At 42.4% G+C, this 27707-nt stretch overlaps 1 protein-coding gene across 4 annotated transcripts in view; it reads right to left on the bottom strand.

Annotated features, from left to right (window-relative positions):
* Positions 1-1302: 1302 nt before the first annotated feature.
* Positions 1303-27707, bottom strand: part of LOC134341470 (frizzled-3-like) — a 99868-nt gene continuing 73463 nt past the window's right edge. For all 4 annotated transcript variants that reach the window (XM_063039347.1, XM_063039341.1, XM_063039332.1 and 1 more), the window contains 3 exons: positions 23438-23586; positions 16600-16830; positions 1303-6573 (listed from right to left, as the gene is read on the bottom strand). In XM_063039347.1, the coding sequence (XP_062895417.1) occupies positions 6363-6573; positions 16600-16830; positions 23438-23586 (591 nt within the window). In that variant the 3' untranslated portion in view covers positions 1303-6362. The remainder of the gene's footprint in view (positions 6574-16599; positions 16831-23437; positions 23587-27707) is intronic.

The raw sequence follows: 27707 nt of genomic DNA, 5'->3' as shown, positions 1-27707 counted from the left end.
CTAAAACCAAAGTACAGAGAACAGATGGAAAGCCTAACTTGATTTGAGCACAAATATCTGGGAAGAACATTCATTGAAGGTTTCAGTTACTTTACATGTAGGAGGCAAAATTTTAAAATAACAGTTGCAAATAGATTGTACGTAGATGATCTGGCTTTATTTGTTCTACTGGCACCTGTTAAAATTTGGCATGAAGAGGATGGATGATCCATTATAAACTGCTAACTTCAATGCACTATTCTACTGGGTACTTGTGTGACATAAGTCACCAGGGATTCTGTACCAGAGTTTAAATCTTACATGCCAGCTGTGGAATTTAATCTATATTTTAATAAATTAAATTTTTAATAATGACTGCAAGAATTCTGGATAGTCATTTTTAAAAAATCAGTCTGGCACACAGTTTTTCTGTGGGTGTGGTGAATAAAAAAACATCTGTCATCCTTACTCAGTCTGGCCTCTAGGGACCCCAGATCTCCAATGTGGTTTACTTTTCAAACAACTCAAAAATGGCTTGGAAAGTCACTCAGGTTCCTGGGTGTCAACATTTCTGAAGATCTATCCTGGGGCCAGCATATTGATGCAATAACAAAGCAGCTATATTTCATTAGCAGTTTCAGTAGATTTGTTATGTCAGAATAGACTCCAGCAAGTTTCTACAGGAGTACTATGGAGAGCAATCTAATTGTTGCATCACTGTATGGAGGGGGCCACTGAACAGGATTAAAGAATGCCGCACAGGGTTGTACACTCAGCCAGTTCCATCAAGGACACTAGCCTCCCCATTATTAGGGGCATCTTCAACAGGCAATGCTTCAAGAATGCAGCATCCATCATTAAGGACCCCAACCACCAAGGACATGCCTCTTCTCATTTGTACTATCAGTGAGGAGATACATGAGCCTGAACACGTACTCTGTGCTTTAGGAACAATTTCTTCCCCTTAACCATCCGATTACTGTTCTGTCCTAGAACAACACATAATTTTACTCTGTTGGTGCATTACTTTTTAAATTTTTAGATATAAATATATACTTATTGTAATTTTTAATATACTTTGTATTGTATTGTACTGTACTGCTGCAATAGATTCCATATCGCAGAGATTATAAACCTTATTCTGATTCAGCTCAAAGCAAGATGGAGTTGGGCAATAAATCCACTACTCACCCATTGCACCCACACCTGAAGGATGAATGAATCCTTAAAATGCTGCATATCAAAATGGAATGTAGCAACTATACAAAATCGAAACGTCCAAGGAACTGAAAACTTAAAAGTAAAAACACAGACACAGGGAAATCATTTATTTTTATTAAAAATCTACTGCTCTCTAAAAATAATCTAATTTACAACTACTGCACAACAGCTATACACTCAGTTAAAGTGCTAAACCTGGGGAGTGGGGTAGGGCAAGACACGTTACCAAACTATACATCCAGCCACAATTCTATAGAGAACAAATAAGTTCTTTATGGGGTGAGTGCAAGTTAATGTTGCCTTTCTTTGCATTTTATTGTGAAGAGTCTCAGGTGATGCACAAAATGCTTACGAGAGATGAAAAGCATTTCATAAACCGAGCATAGCCACCACCAGTGCAAGCAACCCAAACCTGGAACAAACCGCTGGCAAGATGGTAGTGGTGACTGCAATTTATGTTGGCCCGGAGTTTTGATGATGCCTTAGAATAGGTGGGTTGTCATAACTGTTGTAGATGTGGAGGAAGATATGCACCCATTACAAAATTGATAAAATGCAGTTCCTCTCCTTTGTTGATTCAACTTCACAGGATGATCAGGACAGATGCAGCACACTGGTTTCCAAGGGAGCCACTGAGTGTTGAAGATGCAGTATGTGGCACAATTAGTTAATAAATAAATCCTCTTCTTTCAGTTAGTCCTGACGAAGGGTCTCAGCCCAAAACATCAACCGTACCTCTTCCTATAGATGCTGCCTGGCCTGCTGCGTTCAACAGCATTTTTTGTATGTGTTGCTTGAATTTCCAGCATCTGCAGATTTCCTCGTGTTTGCATAGTTAATCTCAACTACTGTTTTCAGCCCAAGTCTATATATAATCAGTTCACCAAATGATAGAGCAATACAGCATGTTTCAGAGCTCCACATTCATTCTAGTGTTTTCATTAAAGCTTGATTAGGTTTAAATTATGAGGAACGATTAGGAACAATTTCTCCAGTGAATCATACAATGACAGCACAGTAACAGGCCCTTCAGCCCAACTCATCCATGTCAATCAAGATGCCAGTCCCATTTGCCCACATCCCTCAAAGCTTTTCATATTCACGTACCTGTCCAAATGTCTTTCAAGTCCTTTTGATAGTTCCCTTTTGAAATTCTAAGATTTTGAAATATTGTGCCTTTTCATTTATATGTCTTTTAAATATATCAAGCCTTGATTTGTTAGGAACTTCTTTAAACTTTATCTTTGGGGCAAAGAAAAATTATCAATGAAACAGAAGTTGGGATGAGAGACACTAGAAGAGCAAAGGATTGCTGCACATGGTGCCTATCTTGGATGAGAGTGGTTAGTACAATTTCTTGGGCACACTTAAATAGATGGGACAGTTTTATCAAGTTAATCACTTAGTCATGAAAGAAAACAGGATCTTATGAGCCGGGCACTACGAGAATGTAGCAGTTAGCACAACAATATTACAGCTTAGAGTGTTGGCGTTCAATCCCAGTGTCCGCTGCAAGGACTTTCTCTTGGAATGCGCATTTCCTCCGGGTGCTCCAGTTTCCTCCCACAGTTCAAAGATGTACCAGTTAGTAGGTTAATTGATACAGTGTTAATTGTCCTTTGATTAGGTTAGGTTTAAATCAGGGGTTGCTGAGCAGTGTGACTTGAAGGGCTGGAAAGGTCTATTCTGCGCTGTACTGCTAAATAAAAAATAAAGATCTTGTGATCACAGTGGTAATAAAGACTTAAATGCTGAGTAGCATTAACTTGTGAAAAGTAGGAAGAAATTGTCCTTGTAAATCAGTGGAAGAAACATTTTTATGAGTTCAGGTCACTGAGGAAATAAAAATGTTGCTATTCAGCCTTTGCCATCAAAGAAGAAATCAGATCTCCAGTAACCTCAAAGAAAATCTGTGAACATTGATTTGACTTCAGCTCAAAACAAAATAGTGCATTCTCAATACACGCATAATTCTGGAAGAACTCATTAGGTCAGCAGCATCCATGGAGCAGACTTAACAGTTGATGTTTCAGGCTGAGTCTCTTCATCAGGACTGGAAAGGATGGAGAAGCCAAAATAAGATGAGGGGAGGCAGGAAGGGAGGGGAGATAAAGTAAGGAGCTAGGAGTGGATAGGTGGAAAAGGTACAGGGCTGAAGGTTGGTATCTGATAGGAAGGGAGAGTAGATCATTGGAGAAAGGGAAGGAAGAGTAAGAGGGGAGCCAGAATGAGGAATGGAAAAAGAGAGAAGTGGGAGGAGTAATTATAGGAATTTAGAGAAATCAATGTTCATGCTATCAGGTTGGAGTGGTGTTAATTAATAGATCAATGAATGTAAAAGAAGAAAAAAAAACATGCTGGAATTGTGGTATACTCATTGCTGGAAATTAAAATAAAGGAATGCAGAAAAAACTAAAATTATTATTTTTGGAGGATGATTTTACATCAGAACAGGTCAGTTAGTTAACTGAAACTGCTAGATTCAATATCAAATCCAGAGAGCCCCATGTGCCAACTGGAAGCTGACAAATTGTTCCTTTAACTTACACTGCTAAAGCATCAGAGGGCAAAGACAGAGCAGGTTTGGACTGAGATGGAGAATTGAAGCAACAGGTGACTGAGTCCTGTTGAAAGGTCTCAGCCCAAAATGTCAAATGTTTATTCCTCTCCATAAATGCTGCCTGACCTGCTGAGTTCCTCCAGTCATTTGATTTCAGATTCACCTCGAATTTAACTGAGGTGTTCTGCAAAGCAGTTATCCAATCTCTGTTCAGTCTTTCCAAAGTAGGTGAGCTACCGTGAGCACTGATGGCAATACATTAAATTGGAGATGCATGTGAACTGTGGCTTCTCTTCGGTAGACAGTTTGGATTCCTGGTGGGCAGGATAGGATGAGGTAAAGAACTGGTGTTTTATCTCATGCGGCTCAATGGAAAAGTGCTACAAGAAGTGGAGATGGTTGAGCAAACCAGAAAGTCATAGAAACATCGGTCCCTTTGCAGTACTAAGCTGGAATGGCAGAGGAAGTTGAGTGCTGGAAGCTACACAATATTATTCATGGAAATACAGAAGCTGGTAGAGGGCAACCTCCATCCTTACTCTGACTGGGAGGAGGAAACACAAGTAGATGAAATTGAGAAGATTCTTTTGGGAATGCCATGAACTATAGAATTTGGATTTCAGATAAGCTGAAAAAAGCAGTGATTCTAGACAAGCACATGAAGAGAGAATTAAGAATGTCAAAACCATTAAGAACCCTCTAGCTTCAGATAAGTGCTCTGATAAAGCTGACTATATCTGGGTCTCTCTCTCCTAAATATATTATGAACAAATCCTCAACTCATCCAAGGTTAACTATCCCTTCAGAAATATGGAGGAATTATAATTGCAAGGGACACCAGTATCTAGCCCAGATCACAAACAAGTGATAGACTCAGATCTTGCTGAGATACTTCTTGGTTGTTTCACTACAGGTACATTAACCACACTTTTGAAATTAAGACCATTAGTCTACCTAGAAAGAAATAAACTTGCAGACACATGATGCCTCCTCAACCGCAAGGCCATAAAATAAAATAAATATTCCTGAAATGGTAGCCACTGTTGCAATGTAAGAATTGCAACAAGTAATTTGCACACAACTATATAATAGATGAGGAGGCCAAGTATTGGCCAAGATGAGAAAGCAGATGGAGCTCTGGACTGACGAATGGTCTCGGCCTGAAACGTCGACTGCACCTCTTCCTAGAGATGCTGCCTGGCCTGCTGTGTTCACCAGCAACTTTCATGTGTGGAGCTCTGGACTGATGTCTCATGCAAAAGATGGAACCATTACCAAACCAGCAGTCAGTGATGATGTTCCAGATTGGTGCAGACCCTGGAGTAGGGCTTAAACTTTCAGAATCAGAAATAGGAGACCTGTCACTGAGCTATGCAGTGACATTTACAATGAGAAAAGTTTAGGCTACAGAGCAGGGGTATGGTTTAATTATACAGCTAGCACCTTTGTGAAAATACTGACAAATATTTGAAAGCACCTAATTGAACTGTGGCTCAGTTAATTGGTCAACAGGAGAGAAGACTGCAAGACCTTAAACAGATTTTACTTTTTAAAACCTTGTCTGAATTCATTCCAGAGAAGCTGCAATTGAAGATTAAACTTGGTTTGGATAGACATTAGCAAAAGATCAACAAGGTAGTAAACCCAATAAACCCAAAGTTGCTATTAACCAGTGGAGATGAAGATCCCAATCCCAGCAGATGCAGAATCCATTCATCCAGATGTTATTTTAAAGCCGGGATTCAGGAATGGTGGTGGCCATTAGATCAAGCATTACCATAGATTACTGGAACCCTAGTATCTGCTGCAGGTAACCAACCTGTGATATCAATATAATTATGACATTAAGTCATCAATTTTTACTGAATTAACATCATGCGCCTAACATCTGTTCACAAATCAACCTGCCCAACACCCATCAAGTGCAATGCACGAGTTAATCAATAGAATAATGCTGTGATTAATAAATTGGCCCAAATAGCTGAATGATGTTTCCTCTCCAAAAAAATTAAGACAGGATGCTATGAGGTAGCATTGCAATGACCTGACATGAATAGTGGCTATGGATCTTGCACTAACCTCTTCTCTAAACCAAGCTTATTTCAAGTAAATGCAACATACTTCTACACAATATTACATGACTTGATCTTTATGATAAATCCTATTTTCAACAATAGGATTCTATCTGTTTGAGATGTGTACCTTGAAAACTAACAGATATGCTACTGTCTTTCCAGTTCAGCTATAAATAAAAGAGAATCCAAACATTTACCCTTTTCTCTTCCAAAATGGGGTATTGGTCAATGTCTTTACAATCAATTTCTGCATCAAGAATACATATGTGAAGATGTCACAACAAGGCTATAAAAACCGAGAGCTATCAATATTCCTATTCCTGGATTTTTATGAACAACGTTGAGAATAAGTCCACCAGCTTGTAATCTTCCTTCCCTTTGAAATTTACAACAGTTGTTATGCTTCCAAACAAGTTTCTCCAAGCGGCCATTTGAAATCTCCTTGTGTTTGGTTGCTGATCTTTCTGGCTCCAGTTATATTGATTTTTTCTTTGTAAACTATTTTGCCTTTGACGCTGAGGCACCACTTAGGCACTTGTACAGTCTTCCTCAATGACTCGGTTCATGCTAGTGCCATGGGTGATGTGCGTCGCTGGGTTCGTCAGATCTCTGACACTGCTGTGCCGGGACTGCTCGTTGAGACGGTGCAGGCTGCTCTGCCGTGACTGATCGTTCAGCCTTGGAAGACTGCCATGAACCAACCGCTCATCCAGAGCTCTGAAGCTGCAGGGTGTGTATCTGGTAAAACATCAAGCAACACATATCATCAAATTGTTTCTTCTGACTGCCCATGTAGTCAGCTGGTCAGTTCACAAGGTAGTAACCAGAACTGGTTGAAGGTAGAGCTCAAGTCAGCAGCACCCCACCAAATCTTATGAACACATCTGATGGATGTTACCTAGAGTCAGCCTATTTTCTGAGCACTGATAGTGGAAATGCAAAACCAAAATAACTGACCAGCGATATAAGGACAGAAATAAAGCCACTGGACTCACCAACTGTGGATTTACAGTTCCAAGAAAAAAAAATTGTGAACCTTTTGCAATTACCTGGTTTTCTGCATTAATTACTCATAAAATGTGGTCTGATCTTCATCCAAGTCACAATAAGACAAACACAATCTGCCTAAACCAATAGCACAGAAACAATTGCACTTTGTCTCGTCAATAATGAGTACACCATTTAAACAATCACAGTCTAGGTTCAAACAAGTATGTAAACCTCTGGGGTAATGCCTTCTACCAAAGATGACCTTTGTCTGGTCAGAGAAAGTGAGGAGGAGATAGAGAGGAGCTATAGGCAAGCAGTCACACCAGGGCCTCAAGAGACAGTCAAGTGAAGTATGTGAAGAGCAAGAGGATAAGATGTGAGAGAATAGGACCAATCAAGTGTGACAGTGGAAAAGTGTGTATGGAACTGGAGGAGATAGCAAAGGTACTGAATGAACACTTCGCTTCAGTTTCCACTATAGAAAAGGATCTTGGCAATTATAGGGATGACTTACAGTGGATTGAATAGCTTGTGCATACAGACATTAAGAAAGAAGATGTGCTGGAGCTTTCCGAAAGCATCAAGTTGGATAAGTCTCCGGGACCGGACAAAATGTTCTCCAGGCTACCGTGGGAGGCGAGGAAGGAGATTGCTGAGCCTCTGGCAATGATCTTTGCATCATCAATGGCAACAGGAGAGCTTCTGGAGGATTGGAGGATTGCAGATGTTGTTCCCTTATTCAAGAAAGGGAGTAGAGATAGCCCAGGAAAATATAGACCAGTGAGTCTTACTTCAGTGTTTGGTAAGTTGATGGAGAAGATCCTGAAAGGCAGGATTTATGAATACTTTGGAGAGGCATAATCTGATCAGGAACAGTCAGCATGGCTTTGTCAAAGCCAGGTCGTGCCTTATGAGCCTGATTAAATTTTTTGAGGACGTCACTAAACACATTGATGAAGGCAGAGCAGTAGATATGATGTTTATGGATTTCAGGTACCCTATGCAAGGCTTATTGAGAAAGTAAGGAGGCATGGGATCCATGGGACCTTGGTTTGTGGATCCAGAATTGGCTTGCCCACAGAAGGCAAAGAGTGGTTGTAGACGGGTCATATTCTGCATGGAGGTTGGTGACCAGTGGTGTGCCTCAGGGATCTGTTCTGGGACCCTTTCTCTTCATGATTTTCATAAGCGACCTGGATGAGGAAGTGGAGGGATGGGTTAGTAAATTTGCTGATGACACAAAGGTTGGGTGCATTGTGGATAGTGTGGAGGGCTGCCAGAGGTTACAGTGGGACATCGATAGGATGCAAAACTGGGCTGAGAAGTGGCAGGTGAAGTTCAACCCAGATAAGTGTGAGGTGGGTCATTTTCATAGGTCAAATATGATGGCAGAATATAGTATTAATTGTCAGACTCTTGGTAGTGTGGAGGATCAGAGGGATCCTGGGGTCCAAGTCCATAGGATACTCAAAGGTGCTGTGCAGGTTGTCTCTGTAGTTAAGAAAGCATATGGTGCATTGGCCTTCATCAACCATGGGATTGAGCATAACAGCCAAGAGGTAATGTTACAGCTATATAGGACCCTGGTCAGACCCACTTGGAGTACTGTGCTCATTTCTGGTCACCTCACTGCAGGACGGATGTGGAATCTATAGAAAGGGTGCAGAGGAGGTTTACAAGGATGTTGCCTGGATTGGGGAGCATGCCTTATGAGAACAGGTTGAGTGAACTCTGCCTTTTCTCCTTGGAGCAACGAAGGATGAAAGGTGACCTGATAGAGGTGTATAAGATGAGATTCATTGATCATGTGGATAGTCAAGAGGCTTTTTCCCAGGGCTGAAATAGCTATCACGAGAGGGCACAGTTTTAAGGTGCTTGGAAGTAAGTACAGGGTAGATGTTAGGGGTAAGTTTTTTTAATGCAGAGAGTGGTGAGTGCTTGGAATGGGCCGCCGGTGACGGTACTGGAGACAGATATGATAGGGTCTTTTGAGAGACTCCTGGATAGGTACATGGAGCTTCGAAAAATAGAGGGCTATGGGTAATTTCTAAAGTAAGTACATGTTCGGCACAGCATTGTGGGCTGAAGGGCCTGTATTGTGCTGTAGGTTTTCTATGTTTCTAAAAGCTATTTGGAGTCAGGTGTTCCAATCAATGAGATGAGATTGGAGATGTGGGTTGTTGAGGTGCTTTGCTCTATACAAAAAGACACACAAAGTCAGGTTACTGACAGAGACTGTTCTTCTCAAGAAAGATCTGTTTATGTGCATCATGCCTCAACCAAAAGAACTTCTAGAGGACCTTAGAAGAACTGTAGAGATGCATGAAGCTGGAAAAGGCTACAAAAGCATTTCTAAAGACCTGAGTGTTCATCGGTTCACTGTTAGAGAAATCGCCTACAAATAGAGGAAATTCAGCACTGTTGCTACTCTCCCTAGAGTGGGTGTCCTGCAAAGATCACACTGACAGCACAACATGCAATGCTGAAGGAAGCGAAAAAGAACACAAAGGTAACAGCAAAAGTCCTGCAGAAAACTCTAGAACTTGCTAAAGTCTCTGTTCATGTGTCAACTATAAGAAAAACACTGAACAAGAATGGTGATCATGGAAGGTCACCATGGAGGAAACCACTGTTCACCAAAAACAGCATTGCTGCATGTCTTAAGTTTGTGACAGACCACCTGGATGTTCCATAATGCTTCTGGGACAATGTTCTGTGGACAGATGAGACAAATGTTGAATGTTCCGGTAGAAATGCACACTGCTGTGTTTGGAGGAAACAGGGCACTGCACACCAACACCTTATCCGAACTGTGTGAATCATAGTGAAAGGAGCATCATGGTTGAGGCTGCTTTGCTGCCTCAGGGCCTGAACAGCTTGCAATAATTGTGGGAACAATGAATTCAAAATTGTATCAAGACATTTTACAGGAGAATGTCAGGGTAGCGGTCAGTTATGTGAAGCTTAATAGAAGTTGGATGATGAAACAAGACAATGATCCAAAACACAAATCAACAACAGAAAGGTTTAAGGAGAAGAAAATTCATGTTTTGCAATGGCCAAGTCAGAGTCTAGACCTTAACCCAATTGAGATGCTGTGGCATGACCTGAAGAAGGCTGTTCATGCAACATATCTCAAAAATATTGATGAACTGAAACAGTTTTGTATGAAGGAATGGTCTAAAATTCCTCCTTGCCATTGTGTAAGTCTGATCAGCAGCTACAGGAGGTTATTGCTGCTAAAGGAGTTTTTACCTGTTATTGGATACAAGGGTTCACATAATTCTTCCAGCCTCGAATGTGAATAATTGAACAATGTGTCCAATAAAGACATGAAAAATACAATTGTTTGTGTGTTATTAGTCTAGACAGATTGTGTTTGTCTATTATTGTGACTTAGATGAAGATCAGGCCACATTTTATGAGTAACTAGTGTAGAAAACCAGGTAATTGCAAAGGGTTCATGAACTTTTTCTTGCAACTATAAACTAAACTTCTGAATCCCAGCTAATATTCTCCTTAAGCTTTCACAATTTATTCCTTTTCACAATCTTCAACGTACAAATTAGATACCACAATTACTGACAAAGTAATCCAATGTAGGTTTGGCCTATATTTTTGGCAGCAACTCTCTTTCTTCCCCTTGGCGAATCGGCCCGGACAGACAGGAACAGCAGGGCTCTCACAGCTAACGGTACGAGCTAACGGTTTAAAAAGTTCATCTGTTTGTCGAGGTACGTGGGTGAGTAGACTTATTTTTCCTGTTTCATTCCTGTAGAATTAGATAGCATGCCTGCAGGGTGAGTGCTTTGTTCAGACTGTCAGATGTGGGAATCCTGGGAGACCTCCAGCCTCCGATGGCCATGTCTGCACCAGGTGCACCGAGATGCAGCTCCTCAGAGACCGTGTCAGGAATCTGGAGCTGCAGCTTGATGACCTACTGCTTAATAGAGAAAGTGAAGAGATGATAGACAGGAGCTACAGGGAGGTAGTCATCCCTAGGCTACAGGGGTCAGAAAACTGGGTGACTGTCAGGAGAGGGAAGGAAAATGCCCGGATAGTGGTGAGCACCCCTGTGGCTGTCCCCCTCAGCAACAAATATCTTGTTCTGGATGCTGTTGAGGGGGATAACCTGACAGGGGACGCCCACGGTTACCGGGTCTCTGGCACTGAGCCTGGCGCTGTTATGCAGGAGGGAAGGAGGGAGAAGAGGAATGCGGTAGTCATAGGGGATTCCATAGTCAGGGGAACAGACAGGAGGTTCTGTGAGCCCGATAGAGATACCCGCATGGTGTGTTGCCTCCCAGGTGCCAGGGTACAGGATGTCTCAGATCAGGTCCAGAATATTCTGCGGGGAGGGGGCGAGCAGCCAGTTATCTTGCTACATGTTGGTATCAATGACATAGATATAAGGGAGGAGGTCCTGAAGAGAGATTTCCAGGAGTTAGGAAGGAAGCTGAGAAGCAGGACCTCCAGGGTAGTAATCTCGGGATTGCTACCTGTTCCACGTGCTAGCGAGGGCAAGAAAAGTAGGATCAGGTAGATGAATGCGTGGCTGAGAAACTGGTGCAGGAGGCAGGGCTTCAGATTCTTGGATCACTGGGATCTCTCCTGGGGGAAGTATGACCTGCTCAAAATGGACAGGTTACACCTGAACCCGAAGGGACCAATATCCTGGCAGGAAGGTTTAATAGAGCTGTTAGGGAGGGTTTAAACTAATTTGGCAGGGGGATGGAAACTGGAATGATAGAGCAGAGGAAGGGGAAAACAGAAATAAATCTAAGATAGTGAGCATTAAAGATGTCAGGAAAGACAGGCAGGTGATGGGGCAAATTTGTAGCCATTGGGATGAGTTGCAGTGCAATCAAAGCAAAAAGTACCAAATACTGGTCTTAAGGTGTTATACTTAAATGCACGTAGCATAAGGAATAAGGTGGATGATCTTGTTGTACAGCTACAGATTGGCAGGTATGATATTGTGGCCATCACTGAGACGTGACTAAAGGATGCCTATCTCTGGGAGGTGAACGTCTAAGGACACACGGTGTATCGGAAGGACAGGCAGGTAGGCAGAGGGGGTGGTGTGGCTTTATGGGTAAGAAATGATATTAAATCATTAGAAAGAGGTGACGTAGGATCGAAAGGTGCAGAATCGTTATGGGTTGAGCTAAGCAATTGCGGGGGTAAAAGGACCCTGATGGCAGTTATATACAGGCCTCCAAACAGCTGCAGTGATGTGGACTACAAATTACAACAGGAAATAGAAAAGGCTTGTCAGAAGGGCAGTATTATGATAATTGTGGGGGATTTTAACATGCGAGTGGATTGGGAAAATCAGGTCGGCACTGGATCTCAAGAGAGAGAATTTGTAGAATGTCTGTAAGATGGCTTTTTAGAACAGCTTGTTGTTGAGCCCACTAGGGGATCGGCTGTACTGGATTGGGTACTGTGTAATGAACCGGAGGTGATTAGAGAGATTGAGGTGAAGGAACCCTTAGGAGGCAGTGATCATAACATGATTGAGTTCACCGTGAAATTTGAAAAGGAGAAGCCGAAATCTGATGTGTCGGTATTTCAGTGGAGTAAAGGAAATTATAGTGGCATGAGAGAGGAACTGGCCAAAGTTGACTGGAAAGGGACACTGGTGGGAAGGACAGCAGAGCAGCAGTGGCTAGAGTTTATGCGAGAAGTGAGGAAGGTGCAGGACAGGTATATTCCAAAAAAGAAGAAATTTTCAAATGGAAAAAGGATGAAACCGTGGCTGACAAGAGAAGTCAAAGCCAAAGTTAAAGCAAAGGAGAGGGCATACAAGGAAGCAAAAATTAGTGGGAAGACAGAGGATGGGAAGTTTTTCAAAGCTTACAAAAGGAAACTAAGAAGGTCATTAAGAGGGAAAAGATGAACTATGAAAGGAAACTAGCAAATAATATCAAAGAGGATACTAAAAGCTTTTTCAAGTATATAAAGAGTAAGACAGGTGAGAGTAGATATTGGACCGATAGAAAATGATGCTGGAGAAATTGTAATGGGAGATAAGGAGATGGCGGAGGAACTGAACGAGTATTTTGCATCAGTCTTCACTGAGGAAGACATCAGCGGTATACCGGACACTCAAGGGTGGCAGGAAAGAGAAGTGTGCGCAGTCACAATTACGACAGAGAAAGTACTCAGGAAGCTGAATAGTGTAAAGGTAGGTAAATGTCCCAGACCAGATGGAATGCACCCTCGTGTTCTGAAGGAAGTAGCTGTGGAGATTGCAGAGGCATTAGCGATGATCTTTCAAAAGTCGATAGATTCTGGCATGGTTCCAGAGGACTGGAAGATTGCAAATGTCACTCCGCTATTTAAGAAGAGGGCAAGGAAGCAAAAAGGAACTTATAGACCTATTAACTTGACATCGGTGGTTGGGAAGTTGTTGGAGTCGACTGTCAAGGATGAGACTATGGAGTACCTGGAGGCATATGACAAGATAGGCAGAACTCAGCATGGTTTCCTTAAAGGAAAATCCTGCCTGACAAACCTATTACAATTTTTTGAGGAAATTACAAGAAGGCTAGACAAAGGAGATGCAGTGGATGGAATTACGGGGAAGTTACATACGTGGATAGGGCGTTGGCTGATTGGCAGGAAACAGAGAGTGGGAATAAAAGGTATCCTATTCTGGTTGGCTGCCGGTTACCTGCAGTGTTCCACAGGGGGTCCGTGTTGGGGCTGCTACTTTTTACGTTGTACATCAACCATTTGGATTATGGAATAGGTGGCTTTGTGGCTAAGATTGCTGATGGTACTAAGATAGGTGGAGGGGCTGGTAGTGCTGAGGAAACAGAGAGTTTGCAGAGAGACTTGGATAGATTGGAAGAATGGGCAAAGAAGTGGCAAATGAAATACGATGTTGGAAAGTGTATGGTTATGCACTTTGGCAGAAGAAATAAACGGGCAGACTATTATTTAAATGGGGAGAGAATTCAAAGTTCTGAGATGCAACGGGACTTGGGAGTCCTCGTACAGGATACCCTTAAGGTTAACCTCCAGGTTGAGTCGGCGGTGAAGAAGGCGAATGCAATGTTGGCATTCATTTCTAGAGGAATAGAGTATAGGAGCAAGGATGTGATGTTGAGGCTCTATAAGGTGCTGGTAAGACCTCACTTGGAGTACTGTGGGCAGTTTTGGTCTCCTTATTTAAGAAAGGATGTGCTGACGTTGGAGAGGGTACAGAGAAGATTCACTAGAATGATTCCGGGAATGAGAGGGTTAACATATGAGGAACATTTGTCCACTCTTGGACTGTATTCCTTGGAGTTTAGAAGAATGAGGGGGGACCTCATAGAAACATTTCGAATGTTGAAAGGCATGGACAGAGTGGATGTGGCAAAGTTGTTTCCCATGGTGGAGGAGTCTAGTACGAGAGGGCATGACTTAAGGATTGAAGGGCGCCCATTCAGAACAGAGATGCGAAGAAATTTTTTTAGCCAGAGGTTGGTGAATCTATGGAATTTGTTGCCACGGGCGGCAGTGGAGGCCAAGTCATTGGGTGTATTTAAGGCAGAAATTGATAGGTATCTGAGTAGCCAGGGCATCAAAGGTTATGGTGAGAAGGCGGGGGAGTGGGACTAAATTGGGGAATGGATCAGCTCATGATAAAATGGCGCTGCAGACTCGATGGGCTGAATGGCCGACCTCTGCTCCTTTGTCTTATGGCCTTATTTCCTCTGTCAGGGTCATGGATCTGAGGCTCTACATCCATTTATCATGATGCAAATATGGAGAGTTAAAAAATGATTTAAAAAAAAACTTACTATAGTGTTTCAATCTTTCTCCATAGCTTCCTCTCTGCAAAACATCTTTCTTATAATGCTAGACTAAAGAGATTGCAGATGCTGGAATCTAGAACAAAAATTAAAAACTTCACCGCAGTTTGCTCCCATAACACTCATCCCACCTAGTTGTCTTCTTCATATTTCTGAATATAATACAAATGTTCTACCATTGCTGAACTTTGACTTAAATGCAATGGGTAACCATACTTGTTTAATTATCATTGTCTACAAAATATTGTGTCCTTCTATCCTTTATCCAACCAGAGAACATATTGTACTATTACTTTCTCCCTTATGTTTATCTAGCCTCTGTTCTATCACCTCAACCCTTCTTGGGGTAGTGAGTTCCTCAGTTTCATTTCTTATTTGCATTTATTTGTAACTATCTTATTTATAGCTCCTTGTCTTGGATGTGAGAATACCTTCTGTGTTTACCTTACCAACCTCGAAACTTAATGATCTCACCCTCTGTTTACACACCTTTAAAGAGCAGTCACAATCGGTTCAATCTTTCACAATCGATATAAACTCAGTTCCGCTATCTTGCAATTTGCATTGAGATTAGTTAGCACGTTTTTAAACAATACTGTACTTTAAATTCTACCTCCACAATTACCATAGAACCATAGAACACTACAGCACAGAAAACAGGCTATTCTGCCCTTCTAGTCTGTGCCGAAACTTTATTCCGCTAGTCCCATTGACCTGCACCCAGTCCATAACCCTCCAGACCTCTCCTATCCGTGTATCTATCCAATTTATTCTTAAAACTTAAGGCATTTACCACGTCAGATGGCAGCTCGTTCCCCCTAATCTTTTCCCCTTTCACCCTAAAGCCATGTCTTCTCATATTTATCTCTCCCCCCTCATTCTTCTACGCTCCAAAGAATAAAGTCCTAACCTGTTCAATCTTTCCCTGTAACTCAACTCCTGAAGACCTGGCAACATCCCAGTAAATCTTCTCTGCACTCTTTTAATCTTACTGATATCCTTCCTATAGTTAGGTGACCAGGACTGCACACAATACTCTAAATTTGGCCTCACCAATGTCTTACACAACCTCACCATAACATCCCAACTCCTATACTCAATACTTTGATTTATGAATGCCAGGATGCCAAAAGCCTTCTTTCAACCCTGTCTACCTGTGACGCCACTTTGAGGGAATTATGCATCTGAACTCCCAGATCCCTTTGTTCCTCCACACTCAGTCCATTTAACAGGAAGTACCCATGGAAAAGGCTTAAAGCCAAGCACTGAGAAAACCTTTTGTTGAAACTCATAGCTTCCTTCAAGCTATAATTGATACATTTCCTTAAAAATATAAATATATATCTACAGTATGTTCTTTGGATTGGGTATAAATTATTTTTCTTGTAGCTTTCGAATACTTGCTTTCATTTTCATATAATCATCTACATACATGTAATTGTTCAGTGAGTCTTCCATTAGTGATATAATTTCTTCTGTATTTTTAGACACTACTTAGTTTTCAGTCGCAGGTGACACACCACTTCACTCCAGCTATTTTATAGGTTAATAATTAACACTGGAATTTGCTGTTATCTCAAATCTTGTACAAGAGGAACACAGCTACTTTCAGTCTAGTCTTTGTTTTCTCAATGCTTCTTCTTGCTCTTGTAACATTTAATGAAATGACCTTAAGCAACAAGTTTTATGCCCTATTTTTGACTTCTGAAGAACCTTAGGATCACAAAAGCATTGGGATCCAACAGTTCTCTGTGTAAGAAATTAAGCTATTTACAACACAGCCTGCCCTTCTGAGCCCTTCCCTAGCAAACCTTATTATCTTAACATAAAATATCAAACAATATTACTGAATAGTTTCAATAATGTGAAACTCAACATCAGCTATACAAAAAGAAATCCAACTTAGAAATTCCAAATGGTAATCTGATTCTCTGGTTTGCTGTGGTGTTTCTATCGATTAACTCACCTGCCGTCCCGCGACCTGTGAAGGCTGCCGTGATAACTGCTGAGCTTACTGTGGACACTGCCAGCCTTGCTCCTCTGATCATCCATGGCCAGTTGCTGGGAAGAGGCATGTGTGGACGTTCCTTGGGTGGAGGTGCCTCGAGACTTACGGATGATGGGGGTGTTTGGATCTCTTAGCAGAGACTGCGCAAACTCTGGTTCCTGCAAAACTTGGCAGCTCTCATTAACAGAACTGAAATTGAAAAAGACGGGTATCTAGAATTAATTTGGAACCCAATTAAAGAGGAGAAAATTCTAGGAGCAACTATTTTTGGATATATCAGCAAATCTTGATATTTATAACCTATTAATTTTTATTTACAGATACAGCACGGTAACAGGCCCTTTGGGCCCAACGAGCCTGTGCCACCAAATTACACCCATGTACCCATATGACCCATTAAACTAATAACCTGCACGTCCTTGGAATGAGGGATTGTGTGAGGAAAACCCATGCATTCCCACGGAGAAGGTACAAACTCCTTATAGGCAATGGCAAAAACAATGGGTAACATGGTAGGGCAGCAGCAAAAATGTTTTTACAGCACTCATGACCTGGGTTCAATTCTGCTGCTGTCTGTAAGGAGTTTATATGTTCTCCCCACGTCCACATGGGTTTCCTCCCACACTCCAAAGACGTGCTGGTCAGTAGATTAATTGGTTACATGGGTGCAGTCGGGTAATGTGGGCCTGTTGGGCCAGAAAGGCCTGTGACTGTGCTACATCTCTAAATAAAAAGTAAATAAACTACATAATAAATAAATAAATAATAAGAATAAATAAAATAAAACTTTTATTCGTGGAATGGGCTGCCGGTGACGGTGGTAGAGGCGGATACCATAGGGTCTTTTAAGAGACTTTTGGATAGGTACATGGAGCTTAGAAAAATAGAGGGCTATGGGTAAACCTAGTAATTTCAGCACAACTTTGTGGGCCGAAGGGCCTGTACTGTGCTGTAGGTTTTCTATGTTTCTAAAACTTCTGTTCACTCTTGCAACCCCACCATACCCCCAACCAATTTTGACTTTTGTAAACTTTTGAAATCCAGATAGCTTTTACTGTTTTAACAGTGAGGAGTTTTACCACTAGACATACTCATTTTGGAAAGGGTAATGCAGATCCCAGAACATTTTAGAGAGGACATCTCCTTACACAAAGGATCTGGAAAAGTGGGTTTCCTCCTAGTCCTCATATTTCCTCCCACATTCTAAAGACTTACAGGTTGGTAGGTTATTTGGTCACATGGGTGTAATCGGACGTGGGCTCATTGTTACTGTGCTGTATCTCTAAATTTAAAAAAATTCCCCACACTGTCTACCTCCTCCTCCCACCCTCAATTCTAAACTGAAGCAAGGACTAATGCTAATTTGGGTGAAACTGCTTCACTGGAACTCTTACAAATTGTGTTACAACACAGACACAGCACAGTGTATGAACAGGCTCTCTGGCCCACAACGTTGTGCCGAACTAATTAAATTAGTAATCAAATGCCAACTAATCCCCTATAATGTTTGGGGAACGACTGTGCAAGCACAAGGACATCAGCCAGTGAGAACAGCGAGAAGAGTTTAAAAGGAGACGGTTAATTCTTCAGTAGTTTAATCGGGGCACGACTGCGCAAGTGCGTGGACGTCAGCCAGTGAGAACAGCGAGAAGAGTTTAAAAGGAGACAGCTTTATAGAGCAAGCACAGAGTACAGAGAGGTAGAGTAGGAAGGCTTTGGCGATAACAGGTCGAAGCAAGATAGGTTATCTGTGTAGAATACAGACAGGAAGAATGTGTGCGAGGCCGGTGTTCTGTGTTCGGTGTCAGATGTAGGAAATCCGGGTGACTCCCAGCCTCCCAGACGGTCACATCTGCGCCAGGTGCGTCAAGCTGCAGCTCCTGAGGGACCGTGCGAGCGAACTGGAGATGCAGCTCAATGACCTTTGTCTGGGTCAGGAAAATGATGAAGTGACAGATAGGAGCTATAGGCTGATAGTCACACTGGGGCCTGGGGAGACAGATAAAGGGTAACAATCAGGAGAGGGAAGGCCAGGGGTCAGATACTAGAGAGCACCCCTGTGGCAGTACCCCTTGACAATAAGTACTGTTGGGGGGGGGGGGAGAGATGGGCAACCTGGGGGAAGCAACAGTGGCCGCACCTTTGACACAGAGTCTGGCCATTTGGCTCAGAAGGGTAGGGAAAGGAAGAGGATGGCAGCAGTGATAGGGGACTCTATAATTAGGGGGTCAGATAGGCAATTCTGTGGACGCAGGAAAGAAGCACGGATGGTAGTTTGCCTCCCAGGTGCCAGGGTCTGGGATGTTTCTGATCGCGTCCATGATATCCTGAAGTAGGAAGGAGAACAGCCAGAGGTCGTGGTACATTTTGGTACCAATGACATAGGCAGGAAAAGGGAGGAGGTCCTAAAAGCAGGACCACAAAGGTAGTCATCTCGGGATTACTGCTTGTGCCACGTGACAGTGACTATAGGAATAGAGTGAGGTGGAGGATAAATACATGGCTGACAGATTTGAGCAGAGGTCAGGGATTCAGATTTCTGGCATTGGGACCTCTTTTGGGGCAGGAGTGACCTGTACAAAAGGGGTTGCACCTGAATCCCAGGGGGACCACTATCCTGGTGGGAAGGTTTGCCAAGGCTACTGGGGAGAGTTTAAACTAGAATTGCTGGGGGATGGGAACCAAACTGAAGAGACGGGAGGATGAGGCGGTTGACTCATAAATAGAGAAAGCTTGGAGACAGTGTGAGAGGGAGGATAGGCAGGTGATAGAGAAGGGACGTGCTCAGACTGATGGTTTGAGATGCATCTATTTTAATGCAATGTATTATGAACAAAGCGGATGAGCTTAGAGCATGGATCAGTACTTGGAGTTATGATGTTGTGGCCATTACAGACACTTGAATGGCTCAGGGACAGAAATGGTTATTTAGAGCGCCAGGCTTCAGATGTTTTAGAAAGGACAGAGAGAGAGGCAAAAGAGGTGAGGGGCGTGGCACTGTTGTTCAGAGATAGTGTCACGGCTGCAGAAAAGGAGGAAGACATACAGGGATTGTCTACAGTGTCTCTGTGGGTGGAAGTTAGGAATAGGAAGGGGTCAATAACTCCACTGGGTGCTTTTTTTTAATATATAGACCACCTAATAGTAACAGAGACATCGAGGCGCAGGTAGGGAGACAGATTTTGGAAAGGTGTAACAATGACAGGGTTGTCATGGTGGGAGATTTTAATTTCCCAAATATCGACTGGCATGTCCCTAGAGCGAGGGGTTTAGATGCGGTGGAGTTTGTTAGGTGTGTTCAAGACGGTTTCTTGACACCACATGTAGATAAGCCTACAAGAGGAGAGGCTGTACTTGATCTGGTATTGGGAAATGAACCTGGTCAGGTGTCAAGTCTCTCAGTGGGAGAACATTTTGGACGTAGTGATCACAATTCTGTCGCCTTTACCACAGCACTGGAGAGGGATAGGAACAGACAAGTTAGAAAAGCGTTTAATTGGAGTAAGGGGAAATATGAGGCTATCAGGCTGGAACTTGGAAGCATAAATTGGGAACAGATGTTCTCAGGGAAATGTACGGAGGGAATGTACGGAAGAAATGTGGCAAACATTCAGGGGATATTTGTGTGGAGTTCTGCATAAGTATGTTCCAATGAGACAGGGAAAGGATGATTGAGTACAGGAACCATGGTGTACAAAGGCTGTTGTAAATCTTGTCAAGAAGAAAAGAAAAGCTTACGAAAGGTTCAAAAAACTAGGTAATGATAGAGATCTTGAAGATTATAAGGCTAGTAGGAAGGAGCTTAAGAAAGAAATTAGGAGAGCCGGAAGGGAACATGAGAAGGCCTTGGCGGACAGGATTAAGGAAAACCCCAAGGCATTCTACAAGTGTGCAAAGAGCAAGAGGATAAGAGGTGAAAGAATAGGACCTTTCAAGTGTGACAGTGGAGAAGTGTGTATGGAACCGGAGGAGATAGCAGAGATACTTAATGAACACTTTGCTTCAGTATTCACTACGGAAAAGGAACTTGGCGATTATAGGGATGACTTACAGTGGACTGAAAAGCATGAACATGTACATATTAAGAAAGAGGATGTGCTGGTGCTTTTGGAAAGCATTGAGTTGGATAAGTCACCGGGACTGGACGAGATGTACCCCAGGCTACTGTGGGAAGCGAGGGAGGAGATTGCTGAGCCTCTGGCAATGATCTTTGCATCATCAATGGGGACGGGAGAGGTTCCAGAGGATTGGAGGGTTGCGGATGTTGTTGCATTATTCAAGGAAGGGAGTAGAGATAGCCCAGGAAATTATAGACCAGTGAGACTTACTTCAGTGGTTGATAAGTTGATGGAGAAGATCCTGAAAGGCAGGATGTATGAACATTTGGCAAGGCATAATATTAGGAATAGTCAGCATGGCTTTGTCAAAAGCACATCATGCCTTATGAGCCTGACTGTATTTTTTGAGGATGTGACTAAACACATTGATGAAGGTAGAGCAGTAGATTGTAGTGTATATGGATTTCAGCAAAGCATCTAACAAGGTACCCCAAGCATGGCTTATTGAGAAAGTAAGGAGGCATGTGTGTGTGATATCATTGATACTGCAAGGGATTGTTCGATGGACAGAGCCATGATCGCCCAAGCATGTAACACGCAAGGCACATGAAGAAGAAGGAGGAGGAGGAGGCATGGGATCCAAGGGGACATTGCTTTGTGGATCTGGAACTGGCTCGCTCACAGAAGGCAAAGAGTGGTTGTAGATGGGTCATATTCTGCATGGAGACTGGTCACCAGTGATGTGCCTCAGGGATCTGTTCTGGGACCCCTACTCTTCATGATTTTTATAGATGACCTGGATGAAGAAGTGGAGGGATGGATTAGTAAATTTGCTGATGACAGGTTGGAGGTGTTATGGATAGTGTGGAGGGCTGTCAGAGTTTACAGCGGGACATTGATAGGATGCAAAACTGGGTTGAGAAGTGGCAGATGGCTTTCAACCCAGATAAGTGTGAGGTGGTTCATTTTGGTAGGTCAAATATGATGGCAGAATATAGTATTAATGGTAAGACTCTTGGTAGTGTGGAGGATCAGCGGGATCTTGGTGTCTGAGTCCATAGGACACTCAAAGCTGCTGAGCAGGTTGATTCTATGGTTATGAAAGCATACAGTGCATTGGCCTTCATCAATCGTGGGATTGAGTTTAGGAGCTACGAGGTAATGTTGCAGCCATATAGGACCCTGGTCAGACCCCACTTGGAGTACTTTGCTCCGTTCTGGTCGCCTCACTATAGGAAGGATGTGGAAATTATAGAAAGGGTGCAGAGGAGATTTACAAGGATGTTGCCTGGATTGGGAAGCATGCCTTATGAGAATAGGTTGAGTAATCTCGGCCTTTTTTCCTTGGAGCGACGGAGGATGAGAGGTGACCTGATGAGAGGCATTGATCATGTGGATAGTGACAGGCTTTTTCCCAGGGCTGAAATGGCTAGCACGAGAGGGCACAGTTTTAAGATGCTTAGAAGTAGGTGCAGAGGAGATGTCAGGGGTAAGTTTTTTTTTAAAACGCAGAGAGTGGTGAGTGTGTGGAATGGGCTGCCGTGACATTGGTGGAGGCGGATACGATAGGGTCTTTTAAGAGGCTCCTGGACAGGTACATGGAGCTCAGAAAAATAGAGGGCTGTGGGTAACCCAAGGTAATTTCTAAGGTAAGGACATGTTCGGCACAGCTTTGTGGGCCGAAGGGCCTGTATTGTGCTTTAGGTTTTCTGTGTTTCTGTGTTAATCCCTTCCGCCGATACAAGGCCCATTTTCTTCTATTCCTCGCACATTCATCTGCTTATCCAAGAGCCTCTTCAATGCCTCAGTCGTATTTGCCTCCACCTTCTCAAAATTGTTGAAAGCTAAAATATTTCACAGTGCATGTTTGTTCACCAGTATCTTAATGACTCTAGAACAGAAAATATTCTAAGTTTCCAAGTACATCTGACCTGATTCCTGGATTGAGTTAACAGGCTCTGGAGTTGTTTCAGCCCTGCTTCAGTAGCTCTATGGATTAATTATATGTGAGCTCACTGCACATAAGTGAAGGTCAAATCTAAGAACCCTTTCAGCAACTCAAATGATTGAGTGAGGCTCCATTTCTATTATTAGCTGCTCCAGCAATAGTGGATGATTCAGAAATTGATTTACAGAGAATTAATGAACTGCATTTAATTGAGTGTGTTACATTCCTAATCAAGGATAACCAAAGTGCCATACCTAACTGTGATGCTGACTTACAGCTCCAGCAACCCAGATTTAATCCTGGCCCATCATATTGTGTGGACTTCCTCCAGTTTCTTCAACATCCCAAACAAATGTGGGTTGGTAGTTTAACTGACCGCTCTGTAATTTGTCTGAAGTATATGATGATGGTAGAACTGATCAGAAAGTGGGAATAATTACAGGGGAAATTAGAAACTAGATTGGTCTCTGAAATGATAGACTATGGGCCAAATGGTCTTATTCATTGTCATAAAGAATATGGCAAGGTGCATTTAAAAAATAAACTGGGTATTGCTAGTATCTAAAAGTGTACAAAATGATAAGAGGCATAGGTTGAACGGATACCCAGTGACTTTATCCCATAGCTGAAAAGACTAATACAAGGGGCAAATTTTAAGGTGACTGGAGGAAGTAAGTGTAAGTACACACACACACACACACACACACACACACACACACACAGAGCTTGTTTCTGATGCTGCCATTTCTTGGTTGATAAAAAGGTTGACAAATGACAGGAGCAAACTCACTCTTTCTTCTTGCGCCCATGGAAGAAGCTGGCCCATTCAAAACAGGTTTTCTTGCTGCCGACCCAGAACACGGATGGGATGCCAACCACCAGAGCCATCAGGTACTTCATCAGGAAGAGTATAAGATCAGGACGGCTCACTTGTGTTACCTTGAGAGAGTTAACAGCTTAGCAAGATGTTTTCCTTTTCTCAGCCACAACATACAATACAAAACCAGAGAAGTGATGCTAGAACAGCATAGAGCACCGAGTGTTGAATAAAGCTTTGGTCACATTACTAGGGAGGATGCAAAAAAACAACTTGCCAGAATTTGAATATTTTAGATATGAAGAAACAATACTTTGGCTGTAGCTCTTCATACTGGGGTTGAATGGAGGCCTAAAATGATATGCATAAAATTATAAGGGGCCTGGGTAGATAAACAACAAAGATTGATACACCTTATCTAAGTATTTAAAACCACGGGCATAGATACAAAATAAATGGTAGGATCTGGCGAGTTGAGAACTTTTTCATACAATCAGTCCAAAACTCTTGCTACTCTTATCCGGGGGACAAGGCAAGAGAGTGGGACTGATCGTATGGTGGTAGAGATAAATTTTTCCTCATATTTAAGTACTTGGATGTTTGCTTGGAGATCTATAGTTGCACGACTTTGGACCTGGAAATGGAAAGAGGGGATAGATCAGGCGACTTTACTTTGGCAAGGACGTGGGCTGAATGGACTTTTATTATGTCGTAATTTTTCTGACTTCTTGACATATGGAACTGGAACAGCAAAACAGAAATACTGAAAACAGTTGTGCTGTTGCATGATAGAATTGCACAAACAATGAAAAGTGCTATTAACTGCAGAGGATTACAGTTTGAGACTTTTCCTCATTGCTCTGATAGTGGAATTACTAATACAAAATTCGCTGTGGTCTGTTATCAAATCAGTGTCACCTCATGAACACTCGAGAGTTTAAGGTAAAGTAACCCTTAGGAGCCAGTGGTCATAAGATAGAATTCACTCTGCAGTTTGAGAGACAGAGAAGGTGAAGTCAGATATATCAGTACTACAGTGGAATAAAGGGAATTACAGAGCATGAGGGAAGAGCTAGCCAATGTTGACTGGAAGGGGACATAGCAGGGATAATGGTAGGACAACAATGGCTGAAGATGCTGGGGGCAATTCAGAAAATGCAGGATAAATACATCCCAAAGATGAAGAAGAATTCTAAATGGAGGACGAGTCCACTAGGGGATCAGCTATTCTGGACTGGGTGTTATGCAATGAACCAGAATTGATTAATGAGGGCTGACAGTAAAAGATCCCTTAGGGGCAAGTGATCATATGATTGAATTCACCCTGAAATTTGAGAAGGAGAAGCTAAAGCCAAATGTATCAGTATTACAGAGGAGTAAAGGGAATTGCTTAGGCACGAGAGGAGTTGGCCAGAATTGATTGGAAAAGAACACAGGCAGGGATGAGGGCAGAGCAGCAAAGTCTGAAATTTCTGGAAGCAATTCAGAAGGCATAGGATATATATATCCCAAAGAGGAGGTACTGAAAAAGGAAAGATGACACAACCATAGTTAACAAGAGAAGTTAAAGCCAACATAAAAACCAAAGAGGACATATAATAGAGCAAAAATGATGGGAAGTTTAAGAGAATTAGGGGCAAGTTTTTAAAAACCAACAGAAGGCAATGAGAAAAGTCATTAAGGTAAAGATGGAATAGGAAAGTAAGCTAGCCAATAATATTGAAGCGGACATGAAAAGTTTCTTCGGACATATAAAGTGTAAAAGAGAAGCAAGAGTGGATATCAGACTACTGGAAAACAATGCTAGAGAGGGAGTAATGTTGGACAAGGAATTGACATTCAAACTGAATAAGTATTTTGCATCAGTCTTCACTGTGGAAGACACTAGCAGTATAGTGGAAGTTCCAGGTGTCAAGATCGTGAAATGTGTGGTTACCATTAGTAGGGAGAAGGTTCTTGGGAAACTGAAAGGTCTGAAGGCAGGGAAGTCACCTGAACCAGAAGGTGTACACCCCAGAGTTTTGAAAGAGGTGGCTGAAGAGATTGAGGAGGCATTAGTAATGATCTTTCAAGAATCACTAGATTCTGGAATGGTTCCAGAAGACTGGAAAACTGCAAACTACTGGCCAAGAAGGGAGAGGCAGAAGAAAGGAAATTATAGGCCAGTTAGTCTGACCTCAGAGGTTGGGAAAATGTTGCAGTCAATTGTTAAGGATGTGATTTTAAGGTACTTGAAGGCACATAAAATAGGCTGTAGTCAGCATGGTTTCCTCAAGGGATAATGTTGCCTGACAAATCTGTTAGAATGCTTTGAAGAAATAATAAGCAGGGTAGACAAAGGAGAATCAGTTTATGTTGTGTACTCAGAAGGCCTTTGACAAGGTACCACATGAGGCGCTTAACAAGCTACCAGCCTATGGTATTAACAGGAAAGATTCTAGCATAGATAAAGCAGTAGCTGATTGACAGGAGGCAAAAAAATGGGAATAAAGGGAGCCTTTTCTGGTTGGCTGCTGGTGACTAGCAGTGTTCCACAGGGGTTTGTGTTGGGACCAATTTTTTTTACATTATGTCAGTTGATTTGGATAATGGAATTGATGGCTTTGTTGCAAAGTTTGCAGATGATACTAAGACAGGTGGAGGGGCAGGCAGTTTTGAGGAAGTAGACTGGCTACAGAAGGACTTAGGCTGATTAGGAGAATGGGCAAAGAAATGGCAGATGGAATACAGTGCCAGGAAGTGCATGGTTATGCGCTTTGGTGGAAATGAACGGTTTAACTATTTTCTAAGTGGAGACAAAATACAAAAAGCTGAGGTGCAAAGGGACCTAGGAGTCCTTGTGCAGGATTCCCTAAAGGTTAATTTGCAGGTTGAATCTGGGCTGAGGAAGGCAAATGGGATGTTAACATTCATTTACAGAAGACTAGAATATAAAAGCACTGTTGAGTAGTTTGGGCCCCTTATCTTAGAAAGGATGTGCTGAAACTGGAGAGAGTTCAAAGGAGACTTACGAAAATGATACCAGGATTAAACGGCTTGTCATTTGAAGAGCGCTTGATAGCTCTGTACCTGGATTCACTGGAATTTAGAAGAATGAGTGGTGACCTAATTGAAACTTACCGAATGGTGAAAGGCATTGATAGTGGATGAGGAAAGAATGTTTCCTATGGTGGGAGCATCTATGGCCACAGGACACAACCTAAAAATAGAGGGGCATTCTTCTAGAATGGAGATGGGGAGGAATTTCTTTAGCCACAGAGTGGTGAATCTGTGGAATTAGTTGCTGTAGACAGCTATGGAGGCCAAGTCTTAGCTATATTTAAGGCAGAGGTTGATGGATTCTTGATTGGTCAGGGCATGAAGGGCTATGGGGAGAAGGCAAGACTTTGGGCTGAGAGGAAATTTGGATCAGACACGATGAAATGACAAAGCAGATTTGACAGGCCAAATGGCCTAATTCTGCTTCTGCATCTTATGGTCTTAGGGCATTCAAAATAGCAAAAATTAGTGGATGTTAGACAATGGGGAAGCTTTTAAAAACCAACAGAAAGCAACTAAAAAACCTTAAGCAGAGAAAAGATGAAATATGAAGGCAAGCTAGCCAATGATATAAAAGAGGATACTAAAAGTTTGCAGATATCTAAAGGGTAAAAGAGAGGCAAGACTGGTAAATGGACTGCTGGAAAATGTTGCTGGAGTAAAGGAGAGCAAAGAAATGGCAGACAAATCTAATACGCAAACACGAGGAAATCTGCAGATGCTGGAATTTCAAGCAACACACATGAAAATTGCTGGTGAATGCAGCAGGCCAGGCAGCATCTCTAGGAAGAGGTACAGTCGACGTTTCGGGCCGAGACCCTTCGTCAGGACTAACTGAAAGAAGAAATAGCAAGAGATTACAGAAGGGTCTCGGCCTGAAACGTCGACTGTACCTCTTCCTATAGATGCAGCCTGGCCTGCTGTGTTCACCAGCAATTTTTACGTGTGTTGCTTGAGACAAATCTAATGAGCATTTTGCATCAGTCTTCACTTAGAAGACACTAGCAGTATGCCAGAAATTTGAGCATATCAGGGAGCAGAAGTGAGTGTAATTGCTATTACTAAGAAAGCAGTGCTTGGGAAGTTAAAATGTCTGAAGGTAGAAAAGTCACTTTGTCCAGATGGACTACACACCAGTGCTCTGAAAGAGGTAGCTGAAGAAATTCTGGAGGCATTAGTAATGATCTTTTAATAATCACTAGAT

The sequence above is a fragment of the Mobula hypostoma genome, chromosome 2, assembly GCF_963921235.1.
Source record: "Mobula hypostoma chromosome 2, sMobHyp1.1, whole genome shotgun sequence".
NCBI lineage: Eukaryota > Metazoa > Chordata > Chondrichthyes > Myliobatiformes > Myliobatidae > Mobula > Mobula hypostoma.
Note: the sequence above shows the minus strand (reverse complement) of the source record. Positions and strands in the feature narration are given on the sequence as shown.